The sequence below is a fragment of the Leucoraja erinacea genome, chromosome 3, assembly GCF_028641065.1.
Source record: "Leucoraja erinacea ecotype New England chromosome 3, Leri_hhj_1, whole genome shotgun sequence".
NCBI classification, from domain to species: Eukaryota; Metazoa; Chordata; class Chondrichthyes; order Rajiformes; family Rajidae; genus Leucoraja; species Leucoraja erinaceus.
The window spans coordinates 96,991,763-97,010,212 of NC_073379.1; the positions used below are offsets into that span (position 1 = coordinate 96,991,763).

Genomic DNA, 18,450 nt, shown 5'->3' on the forward strand with positions numbered 1-18,450 from the left:
CTCTGGAGTTGGAGCGGGGCTGGGCTAGAGTTGCTGCTGGCTGTGAGTCTCTGGGATCTCCGTGCTTGCAGTGAGCCTGGGGGTCGGTGTCCCAATGAGGGGGCGCAGCTCGGACTGTGGGCGAACTGCCACGTGTCGCTGTAGCGGCCCATCGGGGAGCGGCTTCTGGTGGTCCTGACTTCTCTCAGCTCCTGTCCAGGGGGATGGCCGGAGACGTCAGGACCAACAAGAACCCGCTTCCCGATGCGCCGCTACAGCGACAAGTGGCAGTTCACCCACAGCCCGAGCTGCGCCCCCTCATCCGCAACCCGGGTTCCTCTGGAGTTGGAGCGGGGCTGGGCTAGAGTTGCTGCTGGCTGTGAGTCTATGGGATCTCCGTGCTTGCAGTCGGTGTCCCGTTGGTCCTGACGTCTCCGGTCACCCCCCTGGAATGGAGCTGAGACTGGGAACTGTACCGCCCTTGCCCCCTCCCTCTGCAACTGCAAACAACCCCACAGTTCCCAGTCTCAGCTCCTGTACAGGGGGGTGGCCGGAGACGTCACAGCCCAAGCCATCAGCTTCTGTCCCTACGGGGACAGCGGAGAGCGTGTTCCTCTGGAATTGGAACGGGGCTGGGCTGCTGCTGGCTGTGGGTCTCTGGGATCTCCGTGCTTGCAGTCGGTGTCCCGTTGGTCGCCGGAGACGTCACAGCCCGAGCCATCAGCTTCTGTCCCTACGGGGACAGCGGAGAGCGTGTTCCTCTGGAATTGGAACGGGGCTGGGCTGCTGCTGGCTGTGGGTCTCTGGGATCTCCGTGCTTGCAGTGGGCCTGGGGGTCGGTGTCCCGTTGGTCCTGACGTCTCCGGTGACTGGCACTGGCTCCAACGTGAAGACAGTGCAAAACCCCCGCGCCGGTGCAATGCGCGGGGAGCTGGAGAGGGGAGGGAAGGGGTCACACACATGGCCGGGAAGCAGAGGGGTGTAGGTGGGGTGAAACTGAAGGGAGCGACAATTTGCTGCTGCCTGCCCGCTGAGTTTAAAAAGTTCCCACGCAAGACTCACGATACACTGTGTACAATGGGATATGATCTGGTAACCACTAGGTGGCGCAGCGGTACACTGTGTATCGTGAGTCTACCGTGGGAACTTTTTAACTCAGCGGGCAGGCAGCAGCAGATTGTCAATTATTAACCCTCCCGCGCAATATACCCTCACCTTCTCTTTTATGAATGGGGATTTAGTTCCCCTTTCTTCGAGGACCGACCGGAGGTTCCGCTGTCACCTCTGCGGGCCGCCCTCGGTGAACGTTTTCAAGGACCTTTCTTCAAGGACTGAAAAAATGTCCGCTATTCGGAGGTTTTCGTTATTTGGATCTTCGGATAAAAGGTTGTGCACCTGTACTTGCAGTGCCTGAGACCCGGGTTCGATCTCGACTATGTACGGAGTTTGTACGTTCTCCCTGTGACGTGTGGGTTTTCTCCGAGAACTTCGGTTTCTTCCCACATTCCAAAGACATACAAGTTTGTGGTTAATTGGCTTGGTGGATGTGTAAATTGCCTCTAATGTGTGTAGGGATTGTTGGTCAGTGTGGACTTGGTGGGCCGAAGGGCCTGTTTCCGCACTGTATCTCTAAACTAAACTAAAAATATTTTTAAACTGTGTTAGGAACTTTCTTGTTGAATGTTTATAACATTCTCATCAAAAGTAATAAGGGCAATTATTAGTAGTTTTTGTTTCCAATGGGAAGTCCAGGACAAGGGGTCACAGCTTAAGGATAAGGGGGAAATCCTTTAAAACCGAGATGAGAAGAACTTTTTTCACACAGAGAGTGGTGAATCTCTGGGACTCTCTGCCACAGAGGGTAGTTGAGGCCAGTTCATTGGCTATATTTAAGAGGGAGTTAGATGTGGCCCTTGTGGCTAAGGGGATCAGAGGGTATGGAGAGAAGGCAGGTACGGGATACTGAGTTAGATGATCAGCCATGATCATCCAATCCAATCCAACTTTATTTGTTAAGCACTTTAAAAAACAACCAAAGTTGACCAAAGTGCTGTACAGAAAAAAAAAAATAAGCAAGACATCATAAAACAGGCAGAATAACAGAACATACAGCTAACATGAGGCGCATAAATTGCATATGAAATTCAACAATAAATTAAAAGACATAAAACATGAGTATGAACCATGCAGTAAAATTAAGCAAATAAAGTAAATAAATAAGTCGACACCTTACTGGTCTACAAAGGCCACGGAGAATAGATGTGAATAGATATGAATAGATATGTGAATAGATATGAATAGATCATATTGAATGGCGGTGCAGGCTTGAAGGGCCGAATGGCCTACTCCTGCACCTAATTTCTATGTTTCTATATGTCTCACTATCTATTCTGATTCTTTATACCCATGAAACATATATTGATGCCAAAGTATTAAAAGGTCTGTTCATGTTCTCCTGTTGTTAAGTTGTGTGATTCAGTGCCATTGAACGGAGTCCTGGTCACCAATCTAATGTACAGGAAGTAAATGAACTATCAGCTCAAGGCAACCAAAGGTTAATCTGTTGCTAAGGACAATAAATGTCACTTTATTTGATTACTTCCCTGTATTTTTATGGTTGCCGGTGGTTCCAAAATCCACATTTTAGCATTTCCAATATTTGTGTATTCACATGAGCGTGTGTGCACAGCTGGGTGCTTCTAAACAACTGTTAATTAAGGTCTCAAACCTGGAGGTTTAAAAGCCAATCACCAACTATTGCTTTTGTCTTTTGATTCTGTTTAGTCTTCCAACTTTCAAAAGCAGGGAATGCTAATACTTGTCAGTATCGAACATTTATTTTTTGTCTTAAAATTTCTCTTACCTTGGATGAATTTGACCTTTTGATTAAATGGATCCTTTGTTTTCTGGATTAATTTTAAAACAATAGTAACAAGTAGAATAGTCAAAAGCAAGACGTCAATCAATTCGTCATTGCACGGAAACAAAAGATGATAGTAAGAAATTGAACAAATAGGCATAATGCGACATTATACAGTGGCACAGTGACACAGTAGTTGCTGCCTTAATGCCCCTGTCCCACTTAGGAAACCTGAACGGAAACCTCTGGAGACTTTGCGCCCCACCAAGGTTTCCGTGCGGTTCCTGGAGGTTTTTGTCAGTCTCCCTAATGGTCGAAAGTGGTTTCCGCTTCTTCTATGTTCCGGCGATTATTTCATCAAATTCAAAACCGGCCGCGACTATAAATAGGTTGCCGTTTTAAAAATCAGTAATTTTTTTAGTCGAAGCCGGTTGCGATGGTAGTTGAAGGTGGTTGCCGGAGGTTGCAGGTAGTGGAAGGTAAGACCTTTTTTCACCCAGTTTTATTCCACCAGGGAGGTCTTACCTTCCACTACCTGCAACCTCCGGCAACCACCTTCAACTAGCATCGCAACCGGCTTCGACTCAAAAATTACCGATTTTTACAACGGCAACCTATTTTTAATCGCGGCAGGTGTTGAATTTTTTTAAATAATTGCCGGAACATAGAAGAAGCGGAAACCACTTTGGACCATTCGGGAGACTGACAAAAACCTCCGGGAACCGCACGGAAACCTTGGGTGGGGTGCAAGGTCTCCAGAGGTTTCCGTTCAGGTTTCCTAAGTGGGACAGGGTCATTACAGCGCCAGAGACCCAGGTTCAATCCTGATTACGAGTACCTGTCTGTACAGAATTTGTACCTTCTCCCCGTGGCCTGCATGGGTTTTCCCTGGGAACTCCGGTTTTGTTCCTCATTCCAAAGATGTACAGGTTTGTATGTTAAATTGTAAATTTTCCCTAGTCTGTGTAGGTGTAGGATAGTGTTAATGTGCAGGGATCGCTTGTCAGCGTAGACTCGGTAAGCCAAACAACCTATTTCCACGCTATATCTCTAAACTATAAACTAAACTAAAAATCAAATGAGGCAAGAGCTCCACTACTTTATACTAACCTGGACAGATATGGAAAGAAGTATGGCAGATTTAATCTGCATCATTGGTAAACAGTTGAATGCAAGGATAAAACTAAGAGAAAATCAATGATGTGGCATGTGGAGGCCACAGAAAAGAATATAGCAAAACAAGAATAAATATAACCAGCAATATACCCACCAAATAAAAGCTCCTCCATGTAAACCAAAATATCTGATCATGGTGTGGAAGATTCAAAAGAACCAGATTTAATTTTAATTTAGTGAAGGTACAAAATCTACTGTGTTCCCATCCTAAGATTTGTTATTTTAGAGATACTAAACAAGATTGCTACTGAAGCACGATTGCCAATTTCTAACCATTTACACAAATTGTTGCTTCTGTTAATAGTTCTGGATCCTTTTCTTTATTCAAAATTATACGTTTGACTGTAAGAGATGACAACAGCAATTATCCACACAGCAAAGACAATCACTCGTGGAATAATCGCTGAATTATATAAATTAACGCCACAAAGCTGGCCAAGGATGAGGCTAAACTACATATTATCTCCATTATTGGGCCTTCACTTTTCAACTGCGAGACATGGTATTTTACCCTCACCACTTCTCTGACGGGGTGTGTTCCAGCCCACCATCCTTCAGAGATATTTTTGCTAAACTCCTCTTATCTGCACAACTTTTGCCTTTTTGCCAACTATTGGGCACTCTGCCAAGAGAACTAGAGTTCTCAATGTTATTCCTTAAAGTGTGTATTTATAAACAAGCTTTAAAGGGATAACATCTCGGGCTTTTTTATTGAATACAATTTGCCAGACTAAATTGCAGATTGCTTGGACGATGGCACCAAATTTAGAAAGGAATCTGCTTTCCGTGCACATGTTCCTAATAGTTTATTCTTAACATAGAAACATAGAAAATAGGTGCAGGAGTAGGCCATTCGGCCCTTCGATCCTGCACCGCCATTCAATATGATCATGGCTGATCATCCAACTCAGTATCCTGTACCTGCCTTCTCTCCATACCCCCTGATACCTTTAGCCACAAGGGCCACATCTAACTCCCCCTTAAATATAGCCAATGAACTGGCCTCAACTACCTTCTGTGGCAGAGAATTCTAGAGATTCATCACTCTCTGTGTGAAAAATGTTTTTCTTATCTCGGTCCTAAAAGATTTCCCCCTTATCCTTAAACTGTGACCCCTTGTTAACTCCTCCTATTTCTTGCTACATGCTAAATTGTAGAATTGTCGAGTCACAGGCTCTTTGGCCAACCATGCCAGCCACCAATTACCCTTCATCTATACTAACCCTTTTACCAGCACTTAGTCCATGCCTTTCTATGCCTGGCAATTCAAGTGAGAATGCATGCCTCCATCACTCATTCATCTGAAAACACTATATCAGTTTCTTCATGTTTCCAATTTCAACCATTCCATCCAACCATCTTATCATTTGCCTTCTGCAGTGTCTAAATGCTTGTCCTATATTGGATGAATACGAGTTAAACATTATTAACACAGGAGCCAGGTTTCTTCACTCTAACTGCAAAACCCATTTTCCGGTTTATAAATCAATCACTCCTAATTGTGAAACTGAACCACTTACAGCTCACCTCTAAGGTGTAAGATTTAAAGGAGTATTTCCAGAAATATGTAATTAATATAATGGAAAATCTAGCTGCCAATGGTAATATACTTGATTTTGTTTCATTTAAAATGAGTGCGAGCCATGATAGCATTTCCTCTTCTGACCTCTCCTTGTAATTTTCTGGTATATCTTTTACTTTTTAATCAAATGGAATAGAATTAATATATAGATTTCATCTGTTTCAATTTGAGACTTTGCAAGGATTTGTTTTTTTTGACCTGTGCGAAAAGTGTCAAGATGTCGTTTTTGTTTTATATTGATTGTTTTATATTTGATTGGCCGAACCTAATAATGGTGTAAAATTTGGCTCTTTTGTTGAATTGAAAGGGACAATGTTACAAATTTGTAAGCATTGTTACACTTATAACTTTTTAGATAATTCATTAAAAGAAGTACTGACACTTTTGAAAAATATAAAAGTGGATAAGTCTCCAGGTCCTGACAGGATATTCCCTAGGACATTGAGGGAAGTTAGTGTAGAAATAGCCAGGGCTATGACAGAAATATTTCAAATGTCATTAGAAACGGGAATAGTCCCCGAGGATTGGCGTACTGCGCATGTTGTTCCATTGTTTAAAAAGGGTTCTAAGAGTAAACCTAGCAATTATAGACCTGTTAGTTTGACTTCAGTGGTGGGCAAATTAATGGAAAAGATACTTAGAGACAATATATATAAGCATCTAGATAAACAGGGTCTGATTAGGAACAGTCAACATGGATTTGTGCCTGGAAGGTCATGTTTGACTAATCTTCTTGAATTTTTTGAAGAGGTTACTAGGGAAATTGACGAGGGTAAAGCAGTGGATGTTGTCTATATGGACTTTAGTAAGGCCTTTGACAAGGTTCCTCATGGAAGGTTGGTTAAGAAGGTTCAACTGTTGGGTATAAATGCAGGAATAGCAAGATGGATTCAACAGTGGCTGAATGGGAGAAGCCAGAGGGTAATGGTGGATGGCTGTTTATCGGGTTGGAGGCAGGTGACTAGTGGGGTGCCTCAGGGATCTGTGTTGGGTCCTTTGTTGTTTGTCATGTACATCAATGATCTGGATGAAGGTGTGGTAAATTGGATTAGTAAGTATGCAGATGATACCAAGATAGGGGGTGTTGTGGATAATGAAGAGGATTTCCAAAGACTACAGATTTAGGCCATTTGGAAAAATGGGCTGAAAGATGGCAGATGGAGTTTAATGCTGATAAATGTGAGGTGCTACACCTTGGCAGGACAAATCAAAATAGGACGTACATGGTAAATGGTAGGGAATTGAAGAATACAGTTGAACAGAGGGATCTGGGTATAACCGTGCATAGTTCCTTGCAGGTGGAATCTCATATAGATAGGGTGGTAAAGAAAGCTTTTGGTATGCTAGCCTTTATAAATCAGAGCATTGAGTATAGAAGCTGGGATGTAATGTTAAAATTGTACAAGGCATTGGTGAGACCAAATCTGGAGTATGGTGTACAATTTTGGTCGCCAAATTATAGGAGGGATGTCAACAAAATAGAGAGAGTACAGAGGAGATTTACTAGAATGTTGCCTGGGTTTCAACAACTAAGTTACAGAGATAGGTTGAATAAGTTAGGTCTTTATTCTCTGGAGCGCAGAAGGTTAAGGGGGGACCTGATAGAGGTCTTTAAAATGATGAGAGGGATAGACAGAGTTGATGTGGACAAGCTTTTCCCTTTGAGAATAGGGAAGATTCAAACAAGACTTCAGAATTAAGGGACAGAAGTTTAGGGGTAATATGAGGGGGAACTTCTTTACGCAGAGAGTGGTGGTGGTGTGGAATGAGCTCCCAGTGGAAGTGGTGGAGGCAGGTTCATTGGTATCATTTAAAAATAAATTGGATAGGCATATGGATGAGAAGGGAATCGAGGGTTATGGTACGAGTGCAGGCAAGTGGGACTAAGGGGAACAAAATTTGTTCGGCATGGACTTGTAGGGCCGAGATGGCCTGTTTCCGTGCTGTAATTGTTATATGGTTATATGGTTATTTATAGACAATAGGTGCAGGAGTAGGCCATTCGGCCCTTTGAGCCAGCACCGCCATTCAATATGATCATGGCTGATCATCCACAATCAGTGCCCCGTTCCTGCCTTCTCCCCATATCCCCTGACTCCGCTATCTTTAAGAGCCCTATCTAGCTCCCACTTGAAAGTATCCAGAGAATCGGCCTCCACAACCCTCTGAGTATACAAGCCCAGCCGCTCCATTCTCTCAGCATATGACAGTCCCGCCATCCCGGGAATTAACCTTGTGAACCTACGCTGCACTCCCTCAATATCAACATAGAAACATAGAAACATAGAAATTAGGTGCAGGAGTAGGCCATTCGGACCTTCGAGCCTGCACCGCCATTCAATATGATCATGGCTGATCATCCAACTCAGTATCCCGTACCTGCCTTCTCTCCATACCCTCTGATCCCCTTAGCCACAAGGGCCACATCTAACTCCCTCTTAAATATAGCCAATGAACTGGCCTCGACTACCTTCTGTGGCAGAGAGTTCCAGAGATTCACCACTCTCTGTGTGAAAAAAGTTCTTCTCATCTCGGTTTTAAAGGATTTCCCCCTTATCCTTAAGCTGTGACCCCTTGTCCTGGACCTCCCCAACATCGGGAGCAATCTTCCTGCATCTAGCCTGTCCAACCCCTTAAGAATTTTGTAAGTTTCTATAAGATCCCCTCTCAATCTCCTAAATTCTAGAGAGTATAAACCAAGTCTATCCAGTCTTTCTTCATAAGACAGTCCTGACATCCCAGGAATCAGTCTGGTGAACGTTCTCTGCACTCCCTCTATGGCAATAATGTCCTTCCTCAGATTTGGAGACCAAAACAGTACGCAATACTCCAGGTGTGGTCTCACCAAGACCCTGTACAACTGCAGTAGAACCTCCCTGCTCCTATACTCAAATCCTTTTGCTATGAAAGCTAACATACCATTCGCTTTCTTCACTGCCTGCTGCACCTGCATGCCTACTTTCAATGACTGGTGTACCATGACACCCAGGTCTCGCTGGATCTCCCCTTTTCCTAGTCGGCCACCATTTAGATAATAGTCTGCTTTCCTGTTTTTGCCACCAAAATGGATAACCTCACATTTATCCACATTATACTGCATCTGCCAAACATTTGCCCACTCACCCAGCCTATCCAAGTCACCTTGCAGACTCCTAGCATCCTCCTCACAGCTAACACTGCCCCCCAGCTTAGTGTCATTCGCAAACTTGGAGATATTGCCTTCAATTCCCTCATCCAGATCATTAATATATATTGTAAATAGCTGGGGTCCCAGCACTGAGCCTTGCGGTACCCCACTAGTCACTGCCTGCCATTGTGAAAAGGACCCGTTTACTCCTACTCTTTGCTTCCTGTTTGCCAGCCAGTTCTCTATCCACATCAATACTGAACCCCCAATGCCGTGTGCTTTAAGTTTGTCAAGAATGTCCTTCCTCAAATTAGGGGACCAAAACTGCACATGATACTCCAGGTGTGGTCTCACTAGGGTCCTGTACAACTGCAGAAGGACCTCTTTGCTCCTATACTCAACTCCTCTTGTTATGGCCAACATGCCATTTGCTTTCTTCTCTGCCTGCTGTACCTGCATGCTTACTTTAATTGACTGATGAACAAGGACCCCCAGATCCTGTTGTACTTCCCCTTTTCCCAACTTGACATTATTTAAGGGGGGTTAAGGGGGGACTTGATAGAGGTCTTTAAAATGATGAGAGGGATAGACAGAGTTGATGTGGACAAGCTTTTCCCTTTGAGAATAGGGAAGATTCAAACAAGAGGACATGACTTCAGAATTAAGGGACAGAAGTTTAGGGGTAACATGAGGGGGAACCTCTTTACTCAGAGAGTGGTAGCGGTGTGGAATGAGCTTCCAGTGGAAGTGGTGGAGGCAGGTTCGTTGGTATCATTTAAAAATAAATTGGATAGGCATATGGATGAGAAGGGAATGGAGGGTTATGGTATGAGTGCAGGCAGGTGGGGCTAAGGGAAAATAATTGTTCGGCATGGACTTGTAGGGTCGAGATGGCCTGTTTCCGTGCTGTAATTGTTATATGGTTATATATGGTTATATTATCATGTATTGCCACCACCCTGTGAAGCCCAACTTTGTCACTACCTCAGCCTATCTGCTACTGAAAACTTGTGTGTAGGCAGGAACTGCAGATGCAGGTTTATAACTAAGATAGACACAAAAATGCTGGAGTAACTCAGCGGGACAAGCAGCATCTCTGGAGAGAAAGAATGGGTGACGTTTCAACCCGAAACGTCACCTATTCCTTCTCTCCAGAAATGCTGTTTGGCCCACTGAGTTACTCCAGCATTTGTGTTTATCTTTGGTGTCTGCGACTGAAACCTTCATCTATAGTTTTCGTGCTTCAAGATTTATCCAAGCCGACTCCAGCTCTACCGCACTTCACGTCCAATGATTAGGAATTTTGCAATTTATAATAATAATAATAATAATTTTATTTATAGAGCACTTTAAAAACAATCATAGTTGCAACAAAGTGCTGTACATCACTAATCATTGACAAAAAAGTGAATACACACCAATAATAACAATCAAAAGAAATAGTAGGAAAAGACATGTAAAATAAAGAAACATTAAAAACAATAAAAACAGAAGCAAAGTCTCTGGCATGGTCAAAAGCCAGGGAGTACAAATGTGTTTTATCCACAAAGGATCTTCGTAAAAAACCTTAGAAACTGCATCTGATGTGAATGGTGAGAACCCTGTGGCAAGGCAGAGAGCAATAATGTTCCGATCCCACAAAGAGCCAGTCCAATCACCAAAAAACGTTTGTGTATAATTTCCGCGGTTCTCAGCCCCGGTAGTCGGCTCCGGGCAGGTCATGCGGGAGAGATTGGCGGCCGTCACACAACGTCCAGACCGCGCCCATTGGCCGGGTGGCCTGCGGCATACTCATGGTAGGGCCAGGTTGGCAGCAGCATCGTGGAGCAGGGCTGGGCTGTCGGCTGCAGACATCGGGTCTCCCGAGGCTGAGTGCGTCAGGAGAAATCCAAAATCTCAATTTGGATTGTGGCAGGTCACCAATGTAGCGGCACCAAACGTGGTGAATAAACAGTTGCTGCATTCAGACACAATAGGTTTGAAATAATACATACACGATTGGTCCTCTAACATATTGTCATTGCTGCTGCAGCTGAGCGAGGGTGTTGTCTCAAGCTCAGCTACCTGTCGACTCAGGATCTCCAGGTGAGATCTGCTTAAGTACTAGGACACTCCCCTTAACCCATGATGTCACATGACAGTCCTCGTAACCACTGACGAGGGTTTGACCATGAATGGATGGATGGATGGACGGATGGATGATTAGGGAACTGAATTTGCAGCAAGGAGCAACATCTGTGCATGTGAGCCTTGGAATTGGCGTCACTGTGGGAAAGCAAACAAAAAGCCTCTTTAACAACTCATCCAAAAGCCAACTCCTCCACCTACTTTCGACAGTATTTCTGATTAAACATAGAATCTTAGATTATTGTGCCTAATGGGACTAAGGGGTTGGACAGGCTAGATGCAGGAAGATTGTTCCCGATGTTGGGGAAGTCCAGAACAAGGGGTCACAGTTTAAGGATAAGGGGGAAATCTTTTAGGACCGAAATGAGAAAAACATTTTTCACACGGAGAGTGGTGAATCTCTGGAATTCTCTGTCACAGAAGGCAGTTGAGGCCAGTTCATTGGCTATATTTAAGAGGGAGTTAGATGTGGCCCTTGTGGCTAAAGGTATCATGGAATATGGAGAGAAGGCAGGTACAGGATACTGAGTTGGATGATCAGCCATGATCATATTGAATGGCGGTGCAGGCTCGAAGGTCAGAATGGCCTACTCCTGCACCTATTTTCTATGTCTATGTCTATCTCCCATAACCTTCTGACTCAGATGTGCTCAATACTAATTTACCATAGATGACGCTACCAGGACATGACAATGATTCTTTGGCGCTGCCATGTAATAGTTTATGATGTCCCCCATAAAACCAGTACTGTTGTATGTTTGATCTTTACCCACAGGCGGGATTTATCTGCAGGGCTACACAGTCAGTGAGCAGAGCCTTGGATCCAAGCGTACCATAATCGAAGCTAAACCACCTTCTGAAGAGTTTAAAACCTTCTATCTGTGTGCAGATAATACAGCTGACAACAAGCGGTAGGTGGAGTCTACCTCATTTGCAATTTGTTACCATGGAACGTAGACCATAGATTTAACGGTAGTTTTTTCCTGCGTCGCTTTTATCAGATCATTAAAAGCATTATGAAATTTGTCATTGCTTAGAACGCTTCATGAGATCATTTGATTAGCAATCTCCAATGAACTTAAACGACTGAAGCAGTGTGACCTATGCTCGAATTAATGATGCAGCATTAGTGTTCAAATAATTCCAGCGTTATGTGTGTGATCAGCAGAGTGAGTCATTTTTTCCAAAGTGCCCATTGCCTTTAACAGCCTGCTACTGAGAAATAAATGCTACTGCAGAAATAAAGAGATCGAATACTATTATTTGCCCCTTTTCTCTCCAGCTGGATTATGGCACTAAATGCATCTATAAACAAGTGGCTGCCATTACATCAGGCCATCCATGACTTCATAACGAACCCTCCTGAGGAGACCCGGATGTGAAGAGGCACACCAATCTTTCACCATTAAATGTACATGAAGGCAACAGAGACTAGATCGCAGAAATCATCTAAACCAAGATAGATTTTTGTTAGAGAAGAGTGTTAAGGGTAATAGAATTAAGGCAAGTAGAAAGAATTATGATATAGATTAAACATGATTTAATGGAATGGCAAACATATTCGAGCAGCTGAATGTCCTAGATAAAAGTGATTTCTTATGCTTATGAATCCTCATCAATGTTAAGTGAATACACAATTATTTTGCATTAAATTCTAGACAAAGCTCACTCATTCTTTCAAGGATTACAATCTGATCTGTGTTGTGGCAATGTTATAGTGAATATGCATTCCTCCAGTGCCTCTGTAGTGGTTCAATGGTACTTTAATGTCACATGTACCAAGGTACAGCAAAATCCTTTATTTTGCATGCAATTCAGTAAAATCCTACCATAATTAAGCACAATCGTAAATATGTACAAAGGTGCAAACAGTAAGCAAAACACTGAATAATTTATCATGCCATACAACGACTATTTACCCATCTCCCCATCAGTGGAAGATTTTATGTAATCTAGATGCAAATCACAAAATAATGTGTAGAAGATTGCAGCTTTTTCCACCTATTCTAACAGAATATTGCCTTGGATTCCACCTATGGCGAAGGGAAGTAACTTCATGTAAGTGAAATATTGGCAGATCTGAAGGGAATCTATTAATACCTGAAGAGATTGGTCTACATTTAAAGCTAAACGACCATACCAATGTGAAACTAACATCCTGAAATTGGCACTAGTCCAAAAATGTTTTATTTCTGTTAAATTTGTGTTTATTTCAGTGGCAAAGTGCGTTGATGTTTTTCTTAAGAACTCCATTCTGAATAACCTAGAATTGATAGAATCTCTAATATTCTGGATTAAAGAATCTGCTCATGTTGTGAGATTGGTGCTGTGGTGTAGCCTAGCATCAGACAGTCCTAATTCCAAATAAACACTACCATTCTCCAACTCCTGTCTTAACAAAGCATGGCTGACACATACAGCAGCAGCTGTATTATTTACAAAAGAGCATGTTTTTGCTGCAACGAGGACAAAGTAAGAGTATACACAAAATGCTGGAGTAGCTCAGTGGGTCCAGCAGCATTGCTGGGGAAAATGGACAGTTTCTGGTTGAGACCCTTCTTCAGACTGCAGTCCCAACCCAAAACGTCCCCTATCCATTTTCACTAGAGATGCTGCCTGACATGCTGAGTTTCTCCAGCATTTCGCATCTATCTTTGGTATAAATCTGCAGCTGCAGTTCCTTTTTATTACACATTATAAGTGCAAGTTATTCCTAGCTGCAACCAACGGCAATAAAGCCATGCATTATAATTAGATTAGTTCATACTTCATGCTAGCCCATGGCTCTGAAGCGAACAACCAGCCAGCTGTATTGTGTGTTTCCAAATTGTGCGCCCACATATTGCCATGTGCAAGTCAGGAATGAGCTGGGGATTAGGTGTGATCCGATCCCCTACACTGTGCAGATCAGATTGGAGTCTCGGAGGGAACCCCGACATGATGAGCTGAGGGGCCAGGAGTCAACTACATGTGCCTCCTGCGTTTTACTTCAGCCGTATGAAACATGACCCATTCCTTTCAATTGGGTATCAACCAGGATTGAAAAGATATGCAGTAAAAACATATTTTACTTAATGTTTTCAATTAATTTCTATCACTTGGGTGTGTTTTAAGTAAATTTATTGTTATTATTGTTTTAATTTTAATAACGTTTTGAGTTTTTCAATTATTGAAATCGACTTCAACTCATTTTCTTTAACATCTCTAATGAGACTTTTAAAAACAATTCGAAACTATCGTAAGAGAATCAGGCAGCCTGAGAGACGGGCTTTCAGATCAGTTTGACACCAAGTGTCACACGTGAGAGAGGGGCCTGCAGTCAATGGATTACACTGGGCTGTGAATAGTAAGTGCAACTATTGGAAAAGGAGAGGACACAAACATAAGGAGCCGGTCAGATTGAGTGCACTTCAGCCATTGGATGTACCTTTAAAAGTAAAAGGGCATAAAGTTGAACAGATAAGCAGTGTTGGGGATCCTCAGGTTGAGAAAATGATTCAAGTCTTATCTCGATAAGAACAATTGCCTGAAAAGTCAATACAAAACTGTGTTAAGCATTAAATTTAAATCTAAAATCAATGACAAAGTGCAATCAACTTCTTCAAGTATGTATGCAGCCAGTGGAGATTTCTGTGCATTTGACACAATGTGGTAGGGATGCTGTTCTGCACAAAGCTGCGACGCTGGTCAGCATGCAACACGGCTGCAATGCTGCAGTAACTCAGATGCTAAAAGGTGATCAAGTGACAACAGCTAGTCGTTGACCAAAAAAGTAAGCCTTCTTTTCCATTATGACTTGGGAACGGCAGATGCCACCAAAACTTGAAACAGATAAAACTCAGGGTGTTTGTAGACAGCAGGGAAGTTTTTTGAAAGCAGGCCGACAAGTTAGCCCATGATTGACGGTGTAGATATCGTGTCAGAGGTGTCATTTTAATCATGGGAGGTTCAAGGATTCAGAATGGAAAAAGTAAATGATGAAGAGCACAGATAACTATTTATTAAAGCAAAATACAAGTAAAACATAGATAAACTATCAACTATCAATGTACAAAATCACTGGTCTCACGCCCCTCTGCGTATTCGAGTCTCCTGTCTGCACCAGCTGGCAGCAACACAGACCACGGTCCACACTATTCCTCTCTCTCTCTCTCTCTTGGGTGAAGCTCTTTTCTCTCCCCAAAGATGAAGATCATGCTCTCATGGTAGAACCATGTATTTATATCATAATTTTTATCTCTAAGAACAACAGGTGATTATGTGTCAAACTAGTTATTTTCCTTGGTACCATAATGGCGTGAGTTATGTGGCCTATCAGACACCAAGCTAGTCTCGAATGTCTCTGGGAAAGCAAGGCTTATATTATTGACCTCTCAGGTGTCTCATGATATACTGGTCCCTTTGAATTAACTCAAGCATTCCTCGAAAACATCTACTTGTTTTCCTAAGCAGGATTTCAAATGGGGATCCTGCTAATTCAGCTGACAACTCAATTTTAGTTCACATAGTCTTTTTAACCCTTACACTACAGAGGAAAGTGTACATGATTGATTAGTTAAATCTGTAGATTCCAAAACCTGTGGCAATGGCAGATTTCTTGAGAAGGTAGGCAGAAAGAAAACACTGATTATATCTCAGTTTTGTTCAACGTTACATAAATTGATTTTTTTTTAATGTATATTTTGCAATCAGCCTTTGTTGATTTATTGTATTACATTTTTGGCTTTTGGAACATCGAAAGAATGCAATTAAATCAGATGTCAATGTAAGTTATTTAAACAGAGTGCTATGAATATCATAATGCCAAGAAGATTTGCTTCAGCATTATCTTATGTATGCATTATCTGTACTATTAAGACATTAAAAAATGGATGAATCAATTTTTCTGCAGTTACTGCAGATCTAATTCCAGCTTTGGAATCACAGCAATAGTCTGTGAAACTGTCAGCCACTGTAAATATTAACCTCCCATATTTCACAGTGAATATAATTGATTCACACTAATTCATAATATCCCTGATGTCGAGGGACCTGCCTTCATGTCACGATAGCCCCCTCCAGCCTGAGCTATTGTTTACTGACCAGAAGTGCTTTGTGCTTCCAGTTTCTGAACCAATAATAACCATATAACCATATAACAATTACAGCACGGAAACAGGCCATCTCGGCCCTACAAGTCCGTGCCGAACAAATTTTTTTCCCCTTAGTCCCACCTGCCTGCACTCATACCATAACCCTCCATTCCCTTCTCATCCATATGCCTATCCAATTTATTTTTAAATGATACCAATGAACCTGCCTCCACCACTTCCACTGGAAGCTCATTCCACACCGCTACCACTCTCTGAGTAAAGAAGTTCCCCCTCATATTCCCCCTAAACTTCTGTCCCTTAATTCTGAAGTCATGTCCTCGTCTGTGCTACTTATTGGAAATTATGGAATGGTTATGGTTTAGTTAAGGGGAATATTAAGCCTGATCTGACAGAATATATACCTGGTGAAAGGCTATTCGATATTGACCTTTCAGAAACCACAGCAGTAGTGCTGACAGTGTCCAGACCATTAGGCTGTGGGCCGATCATCAAAAATGTGTCTAGAAATCAACTTCCGTGACCCATGTCTCGGGACGACATGAAATTTTGCACAGATTTAGATAAAATATAATTGAGTAGGAAGTCATAACTCGTCAGCGCCGAAAGTTGCACATTAATTAATTAAACTAATTAGAAAATGAGATTGAAAAAGTTAGCACCATCTAGTGTCCAATCCCCATATTACACCATGGGGAGTCTATTTGTGTTGCAGTCTATTTAAACCATATATTATTATATTATATATATATATATATATATATACTATATATATATATATACAAGATGTGAACATGACTGTAATCATATATAATTATGTATAATTATCTATATTACTAAATCTTTGATCTTGACCGCTTTTGGCCGCTTTTGGCCCACTGTGCTGCGATTTCCGACAGAACGCCGCCACCTACGGCCGTCATTTATGGCCACCTCACTCAGAGCCGCCCTCCGCCATACGGGTGCGGAGGAATTTGAAAGGCACTACTTACTGCAAATTGTGGCTTGGGAGCTTTGGTTGAAAGTTTTTAAAAATCGCCATTCTCTCTGCTGCCCCTGCTGGAGGGAGAGACTATAAAACCAGGAAGTGGTGTGCCTCATTCAGTTTCTGCAAGATGGATGAAGACAAGGTTCACGTCTCTCTGAGCTCTGAATAACACTGAACAAATGTCTACACAACTGTGAGTACCCTTAATGTGGTTTGAAAATGAAAATATGGTTTGTTTGAAGTAAAAAGGCACTGCCTGCAAATGGTTGTTTGGGAGCTTTGGCTTGAAGTTGAAGTTGAAAGGCACTTCTTACTGCAAATGGTGGCTTGGGTGCTTTGGCTTGAAGTTGAAAGGCACTACTTACTGCAAATGGTATCATGAAGTTGAAAGGCACTACTTACTGCAAATGGTGGCTAGGGTGCTTTGGCTTGCAGTTGAAAGGCACTACTTACTGCAAATGGTATCATGAAGTTGAAATGCACTACTTACTGCAAATGGTGGCTTGGGTGCTTTGCTTGAAGTTGAAAGGCACTACTTACTGCAAATGGTGGCTTGGGTGCTTTGCTTGAAGTTTAAAGGCACTACTTACTGCAAATGGTGGCTTGGGTGCTTTGGCTTTAATTTGAAAGGCACTACTTGCAAGTGCACTTACTTCCTGTTTGCACTGTATATTGATTTTAGATAAAACGCTGCCACTTACGGCTATGATTTTTGGCCATCTTACTCAGTCCCCCCTCCGCTGAGCAGGTGCAGAGAATTCTTCCCATCATTGAAAAATAAAAGTGTTATTTGTGTTTTAAAAATGTTGAGAATCTCTCTCCTGTCAATCACGCCCTGAAAGCCACACATTTTCCGGTGGGAGGGGGATGGGTTATAAAACTCGGAAGTGTGGGTGTGGCTCAGTCTCTGCATGATGGGGGAGGGAGTGGTCATGACTCTGTCTGAGCTGTGAATCAACTGAACACACTGAATGTCTACTGAACTGTGAGTTTGGTGTTTTGTGTGGTTTTATGGTGGTTTCACCCTGCATGAAATGGTATGAAATGTATGCCCTTCTGGATCATCGTGGTGATGATGGTGGGGAGCAGCACAGCCCTGCACACCACCCGGGCTGTCTTCAGCACCCTCATAGCGCTGGCTCCGTCAGTTCACCCGCTGCAACACCGACAGCCCGACTGATCACTCGCAGCACCCTCCGGCCATCCGACCACTCTCACCGCCCACCGGTGGCCTGATAGCCCAACTGATCCTCCACAGCATCCATCAGCCTATTGACAAGCCCGACCGACAGACTGACCCATTGACCGACTGACTGACTGATTGACTGACCCTAATCCTAACCCTAACCCTAGCTCTACATTTGTTATTTATCATTTTTATTTAACAGTTCACATCATAACTTTTTAAGATAAATCAATTAAAAAACAAAACTATCAGCAAGGTTAGCATTACCTTTATTCCTTGGAAACTTTGTTATTGTTTTGATGTAAGTAGGAGGCAGCCATGATCCCAGTGTTCTT

General features: G+C 42.7%; 1 protein-coding gene across 1 annotated transcript in view; it reads left to right on the forward strand.

Moving 5' to 3' along the window:
• The window catches only part of pdzph1 (PDZ and pleckstrin homology domains 1), a 47,831-nt gene extending 33,800 nt beyond the window's left edge, over window positions 1–14,031 (forward strand). The window contains exons 9-10 of the mRNA XM_055633245.1: window positions 11,627–11,762; window positions 12,134–14,031. Of these exons, the coding sequence (XP_055489220.1) occupies window positions 11,627–11,762; window positions 12,134–12,233 (236 nt within the window). The 3' untranslated portion in view covers window positions 12,234–14,031. The remainder of the gene's footprint in view (window positions 1–11,626; window positions 11,763–12,133) is intronic.
• The last annotated feature ends 4,419 nt before the right edge of the window (window positions 14,032–18,450 follow it).